Consider the following 20,293-nt stretch of genomic DNA (forward strand, 5'->3'; position numbering starts at 1 on the left):
TTGTCCATGTCCAAGAGTTGTTTCTCTTTTTTTTTCTTTTTAAATATATTATATTGATTTTTTACAGAGAGGAAGGGAGTGGACAGAGAGTTAGAAACATCGATGAGAGAGAAACATCGATTAGCTGCCTCCTGCACATCCCCTACTGGGTATATGCCCACAACCAAGGTACATGCCCTTGACCGGAATCAAACCTGAGACCTTTCAGTCCACAGGCCGACGCTCTATCCACTGAGCCAAACCAGTTTTGACTCTCTTTTTTTCTTTTTGTTCGATCCCTCCAACCCCCCAACTCCCCTGAGAGCTGTCAGTCTGCTCTCTATCTATGAGCCTGTCTCTATAATACTTTGTGTTTTCAATGCACATTTTTTTTCTATTAAATTTGTTCCTAGGTATTTGATGTGTTTTGATGCTATTGTAAATGAAATTTTAAAAATATTTATTTTCTAAATATTTGTGTCTAATATATAGAAAAACAGTAGATTTCTTTTTTGTTTTGTTTTGTTAATCCTCACCCAAGGATATTTTTTCAGGGAAGGAAGGGGAAACAGAGAGAGAAAGATGGATGTGGGAGAGACACATCGATTGGTTGCTTCCTGCATGTGCCCCAATGGGCTGGGCTTGAACCTGCAACCCAGGTACATGTCCTTGTCTGGGAATCAAACCCAAGACCCTTCGGTGTGCAGGCAAACATTCTAACCACTGAATACCAGCCAGGCATAGTAGATTTTTATAGATTGACATTGTATCTAAACTCACTTATTAGTTTTAGTAGTTTGTAAAGTACTTTGAATTTTCTATGTATATAATCAGAAACATTCTCTGCTTCTGCAGGTAAGGTATTTTTCAGTTCTGAAAGTTCTGTTTAATTCATTTTTGGAGAGTTTCCATTTCCCCCCCATTTTATCCATCTTTTCCTCTTGGTTTCATCAAGTGCTAAGAACGGCACTGCTTAAGAAGATAGAAGCCAGTATGGATAATGCTGCATTTTCAACCACAGATCTCTCTCGGCCTTGTCTGCTTATCATACTGGTTTGATTGCGCCAATGAAGATCCGCACAGAGGCCCCTGGGAACCTTCGTTTATACAGTGGGAGCCCCACTCGCAGTGAGAAAGAGCAGGTCTCCATCAGCTCCTTCTACTACAAGGAGCGGGTAAGCAGCAGAGCCTCGGCCTTTGATTCCTATCCCTTCCCTGGATTCTTGTTCTTTGTCTCCCTGCTTGCCACGCACAGCAGCTAAATTAGCAATCCCCTCTGCACTTTCACTGTCATAATTAGTTTGTTAAAGAAAGACCATTGTTTTGTGCCTTTCCGTTGGCTTTACCTATTAAAATTGTATCTGGGAGGAGCTCCCACTTAACCCTATTCTTGTAATCCCCATTCATTAAGTTGATCATTCTGTCAGATAGAATAATTGAGCTTCAGATCTTCCTTGGTATTCTGATGTTCATCAACAAATTAAGTGGTATTTCTGAGGGCTTGGGGTCTTGCTGTATTTGCAACTTCATATCTGTGAGAAGTTTTAAAGTTAATTTCTAAGAGGTTTTGTAGTTTTCCTACGTCTACACTGAAGTACCCATTTGAGTGGACCAGTTTATATAAAAATCACTTGAACCTGGCCTTATGTTCCTGGGTTCTTAAGGAACTCATCGTCCCTAAAGTAGCTATTAAGCTGTCAGAAGCCTTTAGTGACGACAATGTAGAGAGTGTTGGCAGAGCGTAGGAAGGACTCTGAGAACTCTTTCTTGTCAGGTTGAGAGTCTGGTTTAAACCAGCTTTTTTTTTTTTTTTTTTTTTTAAATATATTTTATTGATTTTTACAGGGAGGAAGGGAGAGGGATAGAGAGCTAGAAACGTCGACCAGCTGCCTCCTGCACACCCCCTACTGGGGATGTGCCCGCAGCCAAGGTATATGCCCTTGACCGGAATCGAACCTGGGACCTTCCAGTCCACAGGCCGACGCTCTATCCACTGAGCCAAACCGGTTTCGGCTAAACCAGCTTTTAATTGACATGGTGTTTTAAACAGAGTTACCAATGAGCTACTCACACACTCAGTCCAACGGGATTCTTTGCTGTTGTCCTCCACTAATGAGGAAATGATGGATCGACTATAATTTAAAATTTTTAAATTGGATTATTTTAAATAAACCGATTTCTAGCAAGTGTTAGAGGTGTCATCACTTTGATTGCAGCTATACTATCTAACATTCCTGGTTCTCACTGATAGTTGGCCGTCTCTGACTTTGTCATCTGAAACAAGTGGCAGGAACTGATGCTTGAGACAAGACCAGACTCGGGCAAAACCATTCAGTTGAACAGGGACCATGATTTTTTTTGTTGCCTTTCTGGCCAACCTTCTTCACATTTCTACTGAAATGAATCCCCCTGGCTGTCACAGACCTTCTTGGGACACCATATCTTCCCAAATTTTTACATTGAAAAAAGTTATTTTAAATGCAAGCTAGCTGGTAGCTGCCTAGATGATTTGATAAACTGGTTGGAACTAAGGCATTTTTAAATTGACATCATGGTTGGATAAATATGGGAATTTTCTTTAGCATTAGAGCCAGATTGAAGAGATCTTTTAGTTGAATCATATCATGTGCTGCTCATGCTTAGATTCGGATTGGGCAAAACACACAGACTAACACTTTTGACTCTGTGACAGTGTGTAAAGAAAGGCCATGTCGAGTCAAAGTAACTCCAGTTCCCAGTTGGGATCTCTCCTGATGTGGAAGCATTTGTAATGCCCACACTCATGTGTTGGATGGTCTGGCCTCTTTGACTACAAACAGCACAATCATAGAGGGACCAAAGGAAGGATCGCGGTATTTCAGTTTGGGGTCGTTCCCACTGTGCTGCTTCTCTACAGAAAATGGGCTGTGATAATCCCCAAGGGTGACATAGTGAGTGGTCTTTCAGTTTTATTTCAGATAGTGAGCAAGTAAAATGGGAGAGACCCTTTTATTATCATTGTATATGAAACTAATATTGCTATATAACCTATGTACAGGAAAGTTCACAAATCATAAACATCTAATTCAGTGAATTAATAGTCATACCGGCCAGGAAATAGAAAATTACAAAAACCCCAGAATCCCTGGGGAAGGAAGGCACATTTCAATGGATGACATAAAGTAGTTATTTGGTTAAAACATTTGAAATGGGTGCTATTTGACCATTTTTGACCTTAAAGAAAAATTTTAGTTGGCTCAACATAATATGTTAAAATGAGCAAGTCAGTTATTTTGTGATGAATCTGAAATAAATTCATCTCTCCTTAAAGCTTGTTCATGTCCATCCCATTTACATGGGCAAAGGGGGAGGATTAAAGAAATGAGATACAGCCATGATATTGTCCATCGGCCTTCTTATCTTCCTTATGGACAGCAATACGGTTCTGTGCCTTAAGGAGTATTTTCTGATTCTCAGGTGTCTAGTTTCTTGGGTCAAATAATAGCGCTATCATTACTTTGGTTCTGGAAATGATTCCAGTTTACTAAATTTTTGTGTTTTTATTTTTATCCCAGATCTTTTGTCTACATATTTCTGTTCTCTTTTAGATCTCTATCCCTGAGATCTTGAAAAGGCATTTAAAAATATTTTTATTAATTTTAAAGAGGAAGAGAGAGGGAGAGGGAGAGATAGAAACATCAATGATGAGAGAGAATCATTGATCAGCTGCTCCTGCCCTCCCTTTTCTGGGGACCAAGCCTGCAACCCCGGCATGTGCCCTGACCGGGAATGGAACTGTGACCTGGTTTATAGGTTGACCCTCAGCCACTGAGCCTCACCAGTTGGGCTGTTTTTGTGATTTTAACCTGCCCTACTTAGGTTATGTTATATTCAGCCAAATACTCTCTAGATGGAATTCCAAGGTTGCTCCTAAAAATTTTAAAAAGTGAGACATTTAAAAAAATATATATTTTTTAAATTGATTTCAGAAAGGAAGGGAGAGGGAGATAGAAATACCAATGATGAGAGAATCATTGATTGGCTGCCCCAGGCATGCCCCACACCAGGGATTGAGCCCGAAACCTGGGCATGCACCCCGACTGGGAATTAAACAATTACTTCCTGGTTCATAGGTTGATGCTCAACCACTGAGCCACGCCAGCCAGGCTGTGAGATACTTTTTATAGGAAGTTAGAAAACACAGAGTGCTGCTAACATTCATTTGGTAACTGGACTAACTATTAATAGTTGATGAAATATTACTTATTCTATGGAAAACCCAGAACTTCTGAGAAACAGTAGGCTTTTACCCTATAAACATTAAAAAATTTCTGCAACCTCCCACATTTGCTTCAGTTTATGTTATGAAAATAGCTCTAAAGTAAATAACTGGGGAGGTCTTGAAGTTGCTAGAATAATTTCTAATCTCCATAAACAGTGTGTATGCTCCCAGTTTCACACTGATGCTCATGTTGTTAGGGAGAATGCCCTTAAGAGTGTAAGTCCTCAGCCTTAACTCCCCTTTCCCTGCATTTCTCTGGGGCTCTCGCTTCCCATGGCATCACTCTAAAAATAGTCCCGCAGTCCCAAGGTCAAGGTTTCCAATTTCTCCAATGCCCTTTAGCTACGCACCCAAAAAATGTGGTATTGAGTGTATGGTGTATGGAAGAACTTCTTCCTTTTTAGGAATGGGAATATTCTCGCACATACACATGCCCCTGAAAGGGCAAGCAGAGTCCTCCACTGTTTCTCCAGTGGCCCTGTGATCCTAACCCTCGTTAGTTCCTTTGTCAGAGCGGTGTGGACATCAGCCCCTTATATGTTGAAATGTGTTTTGGGCTGAAGAACAATGACATTGAAGCTGGGTTTGGAGAGTGATGGGTTGGGTGGGAGGAGAGGGAATCCATCTACTGCTGTATTTCAGTTCAGATTTTGTAGCATTTCAATCCTGATTTTGTAGTATATTATGGTATCATTTAATCCATCAGATGTGTGGGAAGCTTTCATTTTATTCTATATATTTTCCCTTTTAATTTTCTTGGTGTTTTTCTTCCCTCCTCCTGGGTGTAACGTTTTCACACACAGATGTCTCCTCGCTCAGCCCGGCGACGTTGGTCCATACAAGCAATTAACGACTTCCCGGTACTGTGCGCTGTGCAAATGCTCTCCTTGACTAATCCTGTCTCTGCCCAAAGGCCCAAGAATAAAATGCCACCTGCCTGGCTTTGAGGAACCTGAAATGACAGGCTGGCTGGGTTTCAGGACCAGCAACAATAAGTTCTCATTCTTGGGAGTCAGGTGCCAAGGACCGCCTCCTGGTTCCCTAACAGTTTCAAATGGGCGAATACCAATACCGTTAAGGATTGTGAATGGACTTCTTTGAAAAGGAAGCTCAATACTGGGTTTCTTGGAAAGAACCCCGATTGTAAGCCTTCAGCTACCTGATTTCATTTGGAGTATTTGTATAATTTCACAGAGCTTTCAGAGCCTACCTTTGGCATTGGGAAGCAGAGGAAGATATAAGGGGCTTCCACCATTGTGTCTGTTTTTATCGTCTTGGTGTAATTCAAAGAGGAAAGTGCCCATCTCATCCACTGACATGACACATAAGCTAGTTTTTATTTTTTGGAAATTTTCTGGAACAAATTTCCCCCCATATCATCAGTTTTTGCATTGACAGTCAAACCTGGACATCCTCTCTTCCTTTCCTTCCTTTCTTCCTCACTCCTATTGCCCATCTCCCCTCTCTGTCTTCCTCTCCCGCCCCCTTTACCACTCAGTAGTGCCATGGTGACCTCAGGCTGTGCAAGGCAGCCTTGAGGTGTTAGCTTAAATTTCATTTGGTGTAAAAAATACTTAGGGGGGTAGTTCTATAGCCTTTTCACATAAAAACCAGTTGAAATCAGGAGCCCTGATTAGCAGTACCGCAGCTGCCGGCAATTAGCAGGTGGAGCCGCCAGCATGGCCACCTTTCCTCCAAAGGCCTGTCGCAGCCAGCCGGACAGCTGACTTCCACTGGCTTTCCCAGCAGGCCCCCCTGCTGCTATTTAAACGGGAACTCATTGGGACTGCCTGCCCACTCTGCTGATTATGCACTGTTGATGGGGTTGCTGCGAAGCAGTTGGTGGCTTATTCTTGGGCTGTTTTTACATTTTACCCATTTATTGACATCCATGTTGCCTCCGGTTGTAGCAGTAACACTGGTGGTACAGTCGCAAGCTGGCTGTTGGTTGTCATTCAGTGCTATTTGCACCAATGCCTCCCTCCCGCTTCCTCCCACCCAACTCCTTCCCTATCCGTCCTCTTTCCCATGATTCCATGGACACCTTCTTGGTATGTTCAGAGGAGCACCCTGGTGCTCCTTATGTGATAATTTGTCTGTCTTGCTTTGTCTCTCCCCTCAATCCCTGCTCATAATCTGTGGAAAGGGGCATTTTCTCTTGATGGGGCATTGAGAAGACCTAAGAGAAATGCAGAGTCCTTTGCCTCCCATAAGTACTGATTTTACTGCACAGAAAAGTATCCATGTTTTAGCCGTCAGAGTGGGACTGGAGCAATGCAGGAGGTTTAGAGGGCATTTGGGCCACAGTGTCCTCCCCTCACCTGGAAAGATCAACCACACTCAGACTGGTGTGTCATGGTTCTTTGCCTGTCATCACCTGACAGTTGCATAGATAAGAGAGACTCCTAAAATTGCCACTAGATATTAAGGGGAAAGGAAGTCTTGGGAAAATGTGGATGGAATATGAACCCTTTTAATTGTCAAAGCTGTAAAAGCAACACCCTGAAAAATGGTCCATGCTTGTTAGGGAGCAGCAAGGATTTGCGATTTGGCTTGTCTTCATTTAGCAGCCTTGTTTTATCTGACTCCCCAAGGAACTGGCCACTAGACAGGATTACTGAGTGAACCTTGTAGCAGGAAGGGGAGGTATTTCCTATGTTAAAACCACCAACCAACAAATTTAAAAAGAAACTGTTGCCCTAGCCGGTTTGGCTCAGTGGATAGAATGTTGGCCCATGAACCGAAGGATCCCGGCTTCGATTCCGGTCAAGGGCACATATGCAGGCTTGATCCCCAGCCCTGGTCTGGGTGCTAGCAGGAGGCAACCAATCCATGTGAGAGAGACATCTTGCATCAATGTTTCTGTCTCTCTGTCTCTCCCCCTCTCCCCCCTACCCCCCCGCCGCCCCCTCTAAAAATCAGTGGAAAAATATCCTTGGGTGAGGATTAACAAAACAGAAAGAAAGGAAGGAAGGAAGGAAGGAAGGAAGGAAGGAAGGAAGGAAGGAAGGAAGGAAGGAAGGAAGGAAGGAAGGAAGGAAGGAAAGAAAGAAGAAAGAAAGAAACTGTTTTGTGACTGGTTAAAGATCTTGGATAATGTTTTATAGTATTCCTTGCTAGATTAAATGAATGAATACTGCTGTCCCATAATTGCTTTCATAGTGTGATTCTTGGTGGCAGCTATAATTAGGTGGCCTTGTGTTGGGGAAGCTTCTTTATAGGCTCAAAGGCAGCTTATTGAGGTTTCAGAAACATCACCTACACATCAACCAGATCAAACAGAGAAGCACCTAGAAGCCTGGTGTCTCAAGAAGTTGACAGGAAGTCCCAGGAAATACAGCGTATGATTTCTATAATTCAATGAAGGGTAATTGTAGGTAGTTGTTTAAGACAGCTGCCTTTATATTTTCAAGTACATATTGATGACTCATATTAGTTTGTTTCTACTGATCTCCATGACCCAAGACTGCAAATGGGGGAAGAGTCCTAAGATAGCTCATTGGACTCTGAGTCCTCTCTACGAATGTACCTAATCCTAACAAGTCCATTCAGTGATTAAACAGTGTGAGGTGCAGCCCTTGACCTGGCCTGAAATACAGCACCTGGGTCTGAGCCTGGCATGCCCACTGCCAAGGTGTGTAGCCCTAGAAGCTGCTTGCTCTGCGGATCTGAAGCACGCTGCTCTGCCTTAGTTGAACAGTTGCAGTGCTTGGCAGAGAAGTGGCTTTAGAAGTGAGGAATTGTAGAGGATGGTGTGTTGGCTAGGCCTCATTAGAATCAGATGCTGATCTCCTTACATGCAGAAATGGATCCATTTAAAAATGGACCACACTATTTACATATTTACAAGTAGTCAGGACTTAATTCCCACCCCCACCCCCTTTTTTTAATCTAAAGTCATGCTCTCTAAAACAGATGAACAAATATGGACTTAGCAGCCTGACTGGCCTGTGTTCAAATCTCAGCTCTTATGAGTGTGGCCTTGAGTGGTGGAGGCAACAGCCCCTTTGTGAGAGCTGCGGTGAGGCTGGCGCTCGCATAGCGGGAGCCGTTGTAGCAGGAGCTAACGTTAGTCCTGACAGGCTAGCCTTTAAGTCCCAAGTTAGATGTTTTTCCACATTCGGGCTCCTGTGTAGCCATTTGTAGACAAGGCTCTGAGGAAGTAAGATAATTGTTCATGATCTTCCCTTTCTATTACCCATGTCCCTCTACAAGTTTCTTTGACATTCTAAAATGGTCACTTTTAGAAATATTCAAGTCTGGTAGGAAAAACATTTAAAAATGGGCTAGTTTATTGGCAAATGAACCACTTTGGGCACATGGGTCTTTTTTTTTTCTCTTCAAATATATTTTATTGAATTTTTACAGAGAGGAAGGGAAAGGGAGAGGGATAAAGTATTAGAAACATCGATTCAATATCAATTCAGCTGCCTCCTGCACACTCCCCACTGGGGATGTGCTTGCAACCAAGGTACATGCCCTTGACTGGAATCGAACCTGGGACCCTTCAGTCTGCAGGCCGACGTTCTATCCACTGAGCCAAACCGGTTAGGTCTTAATATTATCTTTTCATTGGGTTTGCTTAGAAAGGCAGGGAATTGTGGTGGCTTTCACTGTGGTCTGAAAGCTATAGGCCCCATCCCTCGTGGGCTTCCATTTGTTTCCCCGGTTTAGTTAAACAGAGCTGGTTCATTGCTCAACATTTCAATTGTTTCTCGTTTCTCTTTATAATAAGGAATCAAAGTGGCTGCCTGGAACAGTGTTTTAGAAGCCTTCTAACCAACCCGAGGATCAAATTAGATGGATCATTCTCTCTACCTTGTCGAATCTTTTTAGCGTAAATATTTCCCTCCCTCCCTCCCTCCCTCCCTCCCTCCCTCCCTCCCTCCCTCCCTCCCTCCCTCCCTCCCTCCCTTCCTCCCTTCCTTCCTTCTTATCCAGTACCTTAAATCTCATGTGGGGCCTGTGGGGCCTGTGGGTTTGTCATTTCCTGGGATTTTTAAACTCCTGGAAACCTGGGTGAAAATCACAGTGAAATGAGTAGGTGTACTTATACTCTCCCTTTTCTGCTTAACCACATTGTGCTGTTCCTGTCTCTGCCAAATCACCCTCCCTATGGAAACCAGTCAGACCATGGTAGTAGGCAGGCATGGCGACACCGTCTGTGTTGGTTAACACTGCCTGGCTCCAGTCCATTCTGACAGGTTGTTTGCTCTTTAGCACATTCTCCCCTTGCACCCACGCCAGGATATTTGTGGCTAAAAATGGTAGCATTTTTTTGTGAATACTCACACAATTCTAATTTTGACAATAACGAGGGCTAGCAGAGAATTGAAGGGCTACCCCACAATGATAGATTAAGCTTCCTCTTGTGTTGCAGAGTATTGTCTTGTGTATGGGTAAATAGTAAATAGTAACTGAACTGCTTCTTAAGAGCAAATGGGTTAAGGTCCAAAATGATAATGTCGCATCTATATTTACCAATTATGACAAGCAATCCAGGTATTTCAGCTAATCTTTTTCATTTGCTGTCCATGAACTAAGTCCAGGTGTCCTGGATTCAGTAGGTCCATAACACTTACTAATCCCATAGGAAGTTACATGCATTGGGCAACTTTGGGGATTAGATGGGCCGTCAGGGTTCAGAGACGTCTGAATATAGACCGTGACTAATTTATGGAAGGGTGATTGTATAAAAATCACTTGTGGAAAATGAATTTGTGAGTAATCTAAAAATGATCTAATTACATGCCTGAAGATTTATGCACATTCATAAAAATTATAGACTTTAAAATTGTACTCTTTGCATTTACAGAGTGTTTACTCACTTTTCATTGTACTTGTATTAACCTTGGGAGATTGGAACAACAGAGCTCGTCCTGAGCCATCAGTGAATGAAAAGAGACTGGCATGAGATTAAATTCACAGCAAATAAGTAATTTGCCCAGGGTCACCTTGAACCAGTACATGTGGCAAAAAGACCAATAAACCTTGGTTTTCTGATTCCAAATTGCAGGCTCTTTCAGAAAGGCTCCTTTTGCACCCTTTGTTAATAAATATGTCTCCCTCCTTCCTCCTTAGTTGAGTCACTTTGGTGGCCCCCTTTTTAATTTCTGGCAATAACATGAAATAGAATATCACTCCCTTGGCGGGCTGTCATTTTGAAGATACCAGATGGTGCTACTCTCTAATAATTCCCATTTTCTCAGATATCTCTCATTTCCCACATCCAGGCTCCTACATAGCCATTTGTAGTGAGGCTCTGGGGAAATAAGATAGTTGCTCATGATCTTCCATGTCCATTACTCACGTCCCTCTGCTCAAGTATTTTTGACATTCTAAAAATGATCACTTTTAGAAATAGTTCAAGTCTGCTAGGAAAAACAAGGTAATTCTCCTTGAGCTGCTAAGTTTTCCCGTCTGCCTGCCCGCCATAGATTAAAGTTTGCAGAGCCCACACTGCTATTCCTGGATTAAATTCTCAATAGATCCTATTAAAACTCTCTTAGAAGAGAATAAAAACTTTGAACCTAGGGCTGGAACCCAGCCTTAAAAGTTGCTCTTTTCCCACATTTTTGTGGTCTTTACTAACTTATTTACCTGCTGTTCTTTTTCTTCCTTATTTTCAAAATTCTGGCTTCAAGGTGTCTGTTTTTGAGCACAGCTCTGCAGTAGGTGCTTGTTCTCCTGTTAGGATTTTGGACCAAGAGCTCAATGCCCTTTGTTATCCTTTCATTTCCTATAGATGCTGATTCATATAATTGTGGGCATGATGTTGTAATGCAAAGTCTCTGCAAATTACCAATGACCCAACTATGATGTGCTCTGCAACTAGAGGTTTCCACTCAGCAAGTCCCCATTAGTGACATCTTGTCATCTCCCCCAGAAATCAAGGAGATGGAAAAGCAAGCGCGAGGGATCAGACTCTGGCAACCGGCCAATCAAGGCTGCTGGGAAAGTTGTCATCCAGGATATCGAGTGCCTCCTTCCTGTTCACAAGTCACTGGGAGAGCTGTACATGTAAGTTCAAGGTTTTAAGTGTGCCATGCCTATCATTTAGTCATGATTATCAAAGGTCCCCCCCCCCTTTTTTTTTTTTTTTAGTATTGGAACCCTTTCTTCAAAAGCAGTTTTAGGAGTCGCCCAGTATGTTATCTTCCTATTATTGCATAACAAATTACGACAAACTTAGTGGCTTAAAACAACATACACTTATTACCTCACAGTTTCCCTGGGTCAGGAGCCTGGCCATGGCACAGCTGGGTCCTTGCCCAGGTCTCACCGGGCTGAAATCATGGAGTTGACCAGGCGGTGTGCCTATCTAATGCTCAGGGTCCTCTTCCGGTCATGCAGGTTGTCACAGAATTCGGTTTCTTGCAGCCGTTAAGCGAGGTGAATTTCACCTTGTTTGAGACCAGCAGGAGTATCTTACTGTCACTTCACCTTCTTTCTAAGGTGTCACCTGAGTAGGTCAGGCTCATCCAGGGTGACAAATTCATAGTCAACTGATTAACAATAATCTAATCGTGGGAGTGACATCCTCTCAGGATTCACTGGACTCACCCCACTTAAAGGGAGGAACTTATAAAGTACTTACAACAGGGGACAGAAATCTTGGGAGCAGTCTCAGAGTTCTGCCTCCCAAGCCCAATCAGGAAAACAGATGAAGCAGAGCCACTTTGGCTGAAGGGAGCGGGAGGTGAGTGACACGCATACGGAGGCCGGCCTCTGCTTCCCCTTCTTCCTGAGCCTGAACACATGACAGAAATATTCATTATGTAGTATGTGCACAGCATACCACTCTCTGTGTTAGAAACTGCAGTGTTGTATGTCTCTCAATCCATTTTTATTTAACTCTCAAGTCTGGGGAACTTCACAGCTAAGCAGGTTAGCAACGGTGTCTGTTTTTTTCCCCACTGACTTAGAGAGAGGGAGAGATTTGTTGTTCCGCTTATCTACGCATTCATTGGTTGGTTATTGTATGTGCCCTGACCAGGAATTGACCCACAACCTTGGTGTATCGGGACAATGCTCTAACCCACTGAGCCACCTGGCTGGGCCAGCAAATTGGTTTTTGAGTCTGGCCTCCTCTTCTGGCTTCAAAGAGGTGAGCAATTTCACCTTCCCCAGGCTTGAACCCACAGCATAACATCAGCTGCTAGTTAAGCATTTTCTTCTTACATACAAAGGGATCTTTAGGCCAATACAAAGAAAACATTTCTAGTGACAACCAAAGACACAATTTTCAGTCTGTTTATTAAACAAGGAGTAATTGATTTAGGAAGTTAGATCAGAAAGAAAGTCTTTAATTCTTTTTACATTTCAGATTAAATGTAAATGATATTCAAGAAACGTGTCAGAAGAATGCCACTTCTGCCTTGCTTGTTGGAAGGAAGGATCTTGTCCAGGTATGTTCATCCCTTTTGCTGGAATCTGGATTTTTTTTTCCCCCCGAGCAGGGTGTCTTCACTTTATAGTTGTGGTTTAGTGACATTTCAAGGTGTGTCTCCTATTTTTCAGCTTCTCTCTTATTTTCTTTGCCAAACTACAGGACAAAGTAGCTTTCTAAATCCCTTGGATGCTTTTCTTAATAGAGCTTAGTTGAGAGGATCCTAAAGCTTTTGCTAACTATTTTTTATTGCATCTCTTTTCTATTTTACTAGTAGTACTATGGTGATGGTTGCATACCAGATTTAGGTATCTGTATCTTTACCAATTCTGCTTTCTTTTTACTTTAAAAAATGCTTCATTTCATAAGATGTTTACAAAAACATTCCTTTAGAATAGACACGTTCGGTTTTAAAATACAATGTGATCTTACAAAAATTTAAATCTTCATTTTTGCAGGAACACATCAGTATATTAAAGCAAACTGTTCCTTTATTGTTTTTTAATAGCTTTATTGAGAATATAGTCCATATACCACGTGATTCACCCATTTAAAATGTACTATCTAATGGCTTTTAGTATAGTCAGAGTTTTGCAACCATCACCACAAATACTTTCAGAACATTTTCATTACCCTAGCTCTCAATCCTTCTTCCTCACCCAGCCCTAGGCAACCACTAATCCACTCTGTCTCTATTGCACCTTTATTCTTTAGTTCGAGGATTAGATTGAGCAAAGGAAACAACTAGCTGTTGTCCTGTCCACTCCGTGTTTTTCCCTTATAACCCTCCAAATGACCCGAGCTAAGGCCTTCCCTTGATTTCTATTTGTAGAAAACCCCTAGGATTTCAATTTGTCTCCTAATAAATACTGTAAAGTTTTTGCCCAAACCCTGTTAGGTGAATATGATCTATTTCTATAAGAACCTAGCCACCTAAAGTCCCGTGAATACTAAGAAGCCAAATAAAGAAGTAGAAATATTGTGTCATGTATAACAGAAGGCACAGGTGTAACTCAGCACCGTAGTGATGTAATCCCGGACTCTCTCAGCCTCTGTATTTAGGTGGGGTAAAAGTAGTTTTACAGTTGAAAACTGTAAAACACAGTTTATTCTTGTATTATTTTTTAATTATTGTATAATTTTCCATACGAACAACTGTAAACCATGTCCCCTCGCCCCCCCCCCCCCCCCCCCCCAGTATTTGTGAAACGGGAACCATAAGAATAATTACCTCATAGGGTTAGTGGGAAGATTGGTAAATGCAATGCTAAGGCACACCCAATGTTTATGTTCTGAAAAAAATTCTCTGAGGAAAAATTATTTCCTAAAGTGTGTTTTAAAAAAATATTTTTATTGATTTCAGAGAGGAAGGGAGAGAGAGAGAGAGAAACATTGATGAATGATGAGAGAGATTCATTGATTGGTTGCCTCCTGCATGCCCCACACTAGGGATTGAGCCCACAACTTGGGCATGTGCCCTGACCGGGAACCAAACCGTGACCTCTTGTTCATAGGTTGACACTCAGCCACTGAGCCACACCAGCCTACAATTCTGTGTTTCTGTAAGCTTTCAGCTTTGCAGCTCTCAGAGGAGCAAGGGCGGGATGTATGGGGAGGAGAGATGGGATTCTCTCATGCTTCCTGTTCCTGTCCTCACCAGTCTGAGTTTGGGTGTTTCTCTTGATTTGTCCAGGTTTGGTCGCTGGCTACAGTAGCTACAGATCTTTGCCTTGGTCCGAAGTCTGATCCAGATTTGGAAACACCCTGGGCTCGGCATCCATTCGGGCGGCAGCTGCTGGAGTCACTGTAGGTTTTGAGAGCTGAAAGTGAGGAAAAGAGTGATGTAAATTTTAGGTCTGTCAACACTTTCAAACTTGTCTTCTAAGAGGCCCGAGGAGTGAGAGGTGGAAGCGAGAGCTCTCCTTTTTGTGCTGCAATGATTCTGTGCCAACTAACTTTTTATAGCAGAAGGAACTATGCAATATTTGTCATCTCTAACAAGGATTTGAGACTCATGAGTCCTTTTGAAGCTTAAGCCCATAAGTCACGTCTGTCTGAACACAGGAGTTTGAGCTCTTGAGATGGTTAATTTTGTGGGTGCTGTGGAGCTTCGCCCCTGAGAACAGATTAAAGAATTGCACAGTGGGTTTCCTGTTTTCCAGGGGCCATAATGCTTTTGCCCTGTTAGACAGTTTAGGAAGACATTGAATTTGTTTTTGATTTATTGCACAAATATGGCATACTGGAAATAAAACGTGCAAAATGATTTACAACCAGTTAAGCCTCTTGGATCTCCATAACTGTGAGGCCCAGGTCCTGAGAGAGAAGCAGAAAATCTCTGCTTTTTTCCAGGGGAAGGTTTGCTTAGTTACTGGCTGAGGCCAGACCTGGGACAACATGTGCTCACACTTGAGTTGCCTCAGAGTAACGCAGGGATGATAATGCTTGCTCTGCACACTTCATGTAAGGCTCACTTAAGATAGTGAGCGTGAAACACCTTAAAAAATATTAGACATTGCTGGGTAGGAAAGTATCAATATTATTCCATCGCAAAGGCCAAGCCCCCTGTCCCTACCTCACATTCTAGCATAGTGGTCCTAAAAGGGGCAAAGGGGACATGAGTACCTACAAGTGAAGCTGTTCCTTGTTGTTCTTATTTAATAGCTCACTGAGTCCCCCTCTTGAGTCGATCGCCTGCTTGCCGTACTGTGGGGTGGGTGTTCTCGGAGCACCTTCACATAGCCGTAGGTTACGTGAACGAAGTTTTGAGGAACCCCCGGAAAGCAGGGTTCTGCCCTGGAGTTGGGAGGCCACATGGATGGCCTCACTCAGATGTCACTTTAGTCTGCTTAGTTCTCGGAGAAGCTTTGTTCCAGTCGGAGCCCATGCCTGGTGCCAGCCAGAAGCTTTCAGATTAGTATTCTAGGTCATCTGTAATACTTGGATATATTTTATTCCAAAGCAGAGTTAGCCAAACTCAAAGTAGATCAAGCCTCTGGATCTATAGAAAGCCCTGGTACCTGACAAGCGTTTTTGAGGAGGAACTGAGCATCCTCTTTTCCCTATTCCTATGGCAACAACCGCCATGATTGTGCTAGCATCCTTCCTCCAGCTCTTGACTTGTTTTCTCTCCTCTCACCTCTTCCTCTCCAGGTTGGCTCATTACTGTCAGCTCCGGGATGTGCAGACGCTGGCTATGCTCTGCAGTGTGTTTGAAGCCCAGTCCAGGCCTCAGGGGGTACCAAACCCTTTTGGGCCTTTTCCCAGTCGTTCATCTAATCTGATGGTGTCCCATAGTCGATACGTAAGCTTGCGATTTTCTGGTTTGTGTCTGGCGTGTCCTAAAGGTAAACGTTCATGGTGGGTGGTGTTCTGATGCCGCCCCTGTTTGTTCTGCAGCCCAGCTTCACCTCCTCTGGTTCCTGCTCAAGCATGTCAGACCCAGGGCTCACCACTGGTGGCTGGAACATAGGTTGGTACGAACCTGACTTAGCCCACGCTGGGTGTTTAGTTCTCAAGAGCTGCGTGTGAGTCGTTAATAACATGTAATCCTTAGGTGATGAATAGTCTCTGTTTTCTTTTGTGTCTCATTTTTCTTTATCTTTCCTATGATGGCGTTACTGTAGTCAGCAAGGCCTGGACCTTCATGTTTGAACAGGCCAGTTTCTGGGAGGGCTTTGTGCCTTGCTGGGTTGCTTTACATCCCATGACCTTGAGAAGCTGACAGGAGACTTCCCAGTATCCACCCTCAAAACCTAGCCCTGTCCTTCCTCCATCACACATGCCCGGTCATCTGCTGTGTCCTCTTCAATGCAGAGAATAACACTGAGCCCGATTCCAGCTGGCCATAAAGACCTATTTGATGTGTATTTGTGGTTTCTGGATTTTTAAAATTTCTTTTAAAAGATTATCTTAATTTTCTTGATTATAAAAGTAATATATGCACAGTGAAGAAAAAACAGAACGTATTGGATTAGAAAATAGTAATCATTGATTGCCCCACCTAGAAATAACATCTTGTTAACATTCCAGAACATTTTCTTCCAATCTTTGTGTACGTGGGGTGTAGGAGGGGTCATTCTGTATGTGTGATTTTGTGTTTTGCTTTTAATCTCATCATGAGCATTTTCTCATGTCATTTAAAAAGTCTTTATAAGTAATGACTGGCTAATATGCTACTATATCACTATACTGTAATTTGCTTAATCATTTTATGTGTACATATCAGGCTACTAAGTAACACCAAGGCAAAAAGGTAAGGCTAAGAAAAAGTTCTGTTTAATTATATTTCTCAGAATCTTCAACTTAGCTTATTTTTTTTCTGGGGAATTTATGGGAGTCTTTAGATATTTTCCATGCCTTCTCTGACTTTCACCTTCCCTGCCCATTTGATTTTCTTTAGCAGGGAGAGAGATAGAACACATATCTTCACCTTGGGGGGAATCTTCACCAGAAGAAATCCGCTTCGGGAGTCTGACCTACAGTGATCCTCGTGAGCGGGAGCGTGACCAGCACGATAGAAACAAAAGGTAACGGCCTTCCCAGGAGCCAGCATGGCTGCACAGTGCTTGGCTTCTCCCGAAGCAGGGCTCTCGCGTTAAGAAAGGTATATAAAGTGCCATTTGATATTAAGGTCGGGTTTTTTTTCAAGGAACTGACAGGAAATCTTTTGAATTTTTTCCAGGCTCCTGGATCCTGCTAATACCCAGCAGTTTGATGACTTTAAGAAATGCTATGGAGAAATCCTCTATCGCTGGGGTCTGAGAGAGAAGCGAGCGGAAGTGCTGAAGTTTGTTTCCTGTCCCCCTGACCCTCACAAAGGGATCGGTGAATATGCATCCTATTTCTCTTCCCGTCATTATCTGAAAGCTTCTTTAACTTAATTTATCCGTAACGTAAGACCTGAAGTGAAGTTTTAATTTCTCGTTGATAAGCAGAAATTGCTGAAGCATTTTGAGTCTATTTTAAGCTTCTGAAAACCCTTACATTTCATGACAAGAGTCAATTTTTATTGTAGTAGAAGTAGTTTTCTATACAATACTCGGATATTGATTGGAAGTTGGACTAAAACTCCTCTTAGGCACAGTGCTAACACATTTCTTCTCATGGAACTCACAGACTAGTGGGGGAGAAGAATTGAGTAATTAAACATTGTGATCAGTATTTAACAGCAAACAGAGAGGCCGTTGGGGCAGGGAGGGAGGGAGGAGAGTTTTAGAAGCTGTGATGAAGTGCACTGTGAAGGCCTTTCTGAGGAGCTGAGGACTGACGGATACGGAGCCACGGTGCAGAGGCAGCTAGAGGAGCACAGTGCTGGGAGAAATGACTTGTTATTTAAACAAGTGAAGGGAGCCCAGTGTGGCTAGGACACAGTGCTGAGAAGAGTGGCATAAAGTTAAAATTAGATATGATAAATAGATTATAATCATAAACTATACTCTATTTATATATAAAGTAAGATTAGTAGGATAATTAGGAACTTGAAAGTGAAGAATTTGGATTGTATTCTGAGTTCAATGGTAAGCTTCAAAGAGCATTAAGTAAATTACTTGCCCCGATGGTGTGACTCAGTGGTTGAGCATTGACCTATGAACCTGGAGGTCATGGTTCAATTCCTGGTCAGGGCATATGCCCGGGTTGTGGGCTCGATCCTCAGTATGGGGAGTGTCAGAGGTCAGCCGATAAATGATTCTCGCTTATCACTGAGGTTTCTCTCTCTCCTCCTCTACTTCCTTTCTGAAAGAAAAAAAAAAAAAAAGTAAGTTACTTGCTCTGGTTTCCATTTTAAGAGGGTCACTTTGGCTGAGGAAAGGATTGGAGGAGCAGAGGCAGAGGTAGGAAGACTGAAGACTGTTCAAGTAGTTAAAGAGAGACCATCAACTCAGTCTAGGGGTGATATCGATGGCAGTGGGGAGAGATGGGTGGATTAAAAATGTATGTTAGAGGTAGACTAATTATGACTTACAAACCAGCTGGATGTGGACTGAGGAAAAGAGACAAAGCTTGGATGATTCCTAGGTGTTCAGCTTAAGCAGCTGGGTAGATAGATGGTGGTGCCATATTCTAAGATAGAAAAGATGGGAAGAAAATTGAGAGCTCAGTCGGAGACAGTCGGAGATGATGTGTGAGATATCAGACTATAGTAGTCATGTAGGCAGGCGGGTGTGAGTCTGGAGCTCAAAGGAGAGACTGCAGCTAGGATCAGGAACTTGGGAATCTTCAGCATTTAAGTGGTAGGGATTGAAGCTGTGAGAATGGGTGCATTTACCTGGGAGCTGGTGAGTGGGCAGGAAGAGGATGGGAGAGCAAATAAGAGAGCCCACCCACTCCTGGCCTTAAGAGGAAACTAGTACATGGAGCTTGAGTCTTGGAGGAAGAACCAGAAACAAGGCCTTAGGATGAGACACCAGTGAGCAAGACTGATACAAAAGAAGCTAAGAGAAGAGCTGTTTTTTAAAGGGTGAAATGGAAGACTACCAAAGAGAGTGGGCTAACCAACACGTTGATTTCTACTCTCCTTAAAGAGCCTATATGGAGCTTTTCTGAAAAGGCATAACCATGCAAGAAGTAATGTTGGTAATAAAACTTGTGACCTGGGAGGCAGGTCAGTTAGTGGTAGAGATTTTATAGGGCCAGAGAAAGCTGAACCCCAAACTGGCAGGCAGAAGAACAGTAAGATACAGGGCAGAACCTCCAAATGGCTCAGGAATGAGTGGTACCCAGAACCTCTGGAAGCAGCATGAAGGGAAAATTAAAAACTGGAGTATTGTTTCGTGGCCTTTGTAGGGTCCCAGCTCCTCGCTTCACTGAAGCAGAAAACTGGAAGTTCATTCTCCAGAGAAGGTAAATAGATTTCCAGATTGAGAGGACCTGCCAAGCACTCGCATAGTGAATGATGAAAGAGGATAAAGAGAAGATCCCTGGAGCTTCCAGAGAGAGCAAACAGGTTACGTGTAAGGGACACTTCAGGAGCAGTGAACTAGATACTGGAAACTAGATGACAAGAAAATGATTTCTAACCTCGGATTCTGTACCCAAGTTAGCAGTCAAGTGTGAGAATGAACGTTCAGCCACTCTAAGGAGGAGGGATAGATTCAGTCCAGGAAACCAGGAAGTCCGAATGATGGTGGAGGGAGATGGTCGTGACCAACCTGGAGGTAGACCAGTCCAGGTTGGAGCTTCTGGAGCGTTGTCTTCAAGAAGAGAAAACTGGAAAAAATATTTAGTGTAGTTCAGTATATTTATAGAAGATTCAGATATTTAAGGGAGAGAGTAGAGATGAATTATTGGTAAGTACATAGCAAACTAAGCAAGTGAACAAAACAAGACAGTTACTAACTCCAGGAAAAGCAAAATGTGAAGAAAGGAAAAGTTGTCATGGTGCATGACTTGAATAATGTTTACCTAGATAAATCATGTAAAAATAGAATAGTGATCCAAGCAGTTGGTAATGGAACTGTCTGGGGAAGATGAGGGATAGGCGGTGTGTGTGTGTGTGTGTGTGTGTGTGTGTGTGTGTGTGTGTGTGTGTGGTTGGGGAGTGAAAGAGAGCTCCCACCGCGGGAGGTCATAGATAATGCTTAAATATGAACATTAAGAAATAGCTTCATGACCAGTGGGGTTTAGAGATAGGGAGGTAAAAACAAAAGAAACAGTGAAATGGG

At 42.8% G+C, this 20,293-nt stretch overlaps 2 protein-coding genes across 2 annotated transcripts in view; one reads left to right on the forward strand and one right to left on the reverse strand.

The window, feature by feature from the left end:
• ZFP1 (ZFP1 zinc finger protein) overlaps positions 1-20,293 on the reverse strand; it is an 837,904-nt gene that overhangs the window by 213,116 nt on the left and 604,495 nt on the right. The window lies entirely within an intron of this gene.
• WDR59 (WD repeat domain 59) overlaps positions 1-20,293 on the forward strand; it is a 73,614-nt gene that overhangs the window by 48,642 nt on the left and 4,679 nt on the right. The window contains exons 18-25 of the mRNA XM_008139662.3: positions 1,001-1,154; positions 11,127-11,260; positions 12,567-12,648; positions 14,323-14,435; positions 15,783-15,933; positions 16,029-16,101; positions 17,032-17,158; positions 17,314-17,456. Coding sequence (XP_008137884.2) covers positions 1,001-1,154; positions 11,127-11,260; positions 12,567-12,648; positions 14,323-14,435; positions 15,783-15,933; positions 16,029-16,101; positions 17,032-17,158; positions 17,314-17,456 — 977 coding nt within the window. The remainder of the gene's footprint in view (positions 1-1,000; positions 1,155-11,126; positions 11,261-12,566; positions 12,649-14,322; positions 14,436-15,782; positions 15,934-16,028; positions 16,102-17,031; positions 17,159-17,313; positions 17,457-20,293) is intronic.

Source organism: Eptesicus fuscus, chromosome 21, assembly GCF_027574615.1.
Source record: "Eptesicus fuscus isolate TK198812 chromosome 21, DD_ASM_mEF_20220401, whole genome shotgun sequence".
In the NCBI taxonomy this organism is placed as follows: Eukaryota; Metazoa; Chordata; class Mammalia; order Chiroptera; family Vespertilionidae; genus Eptesicus; species Eptesicus fuscus.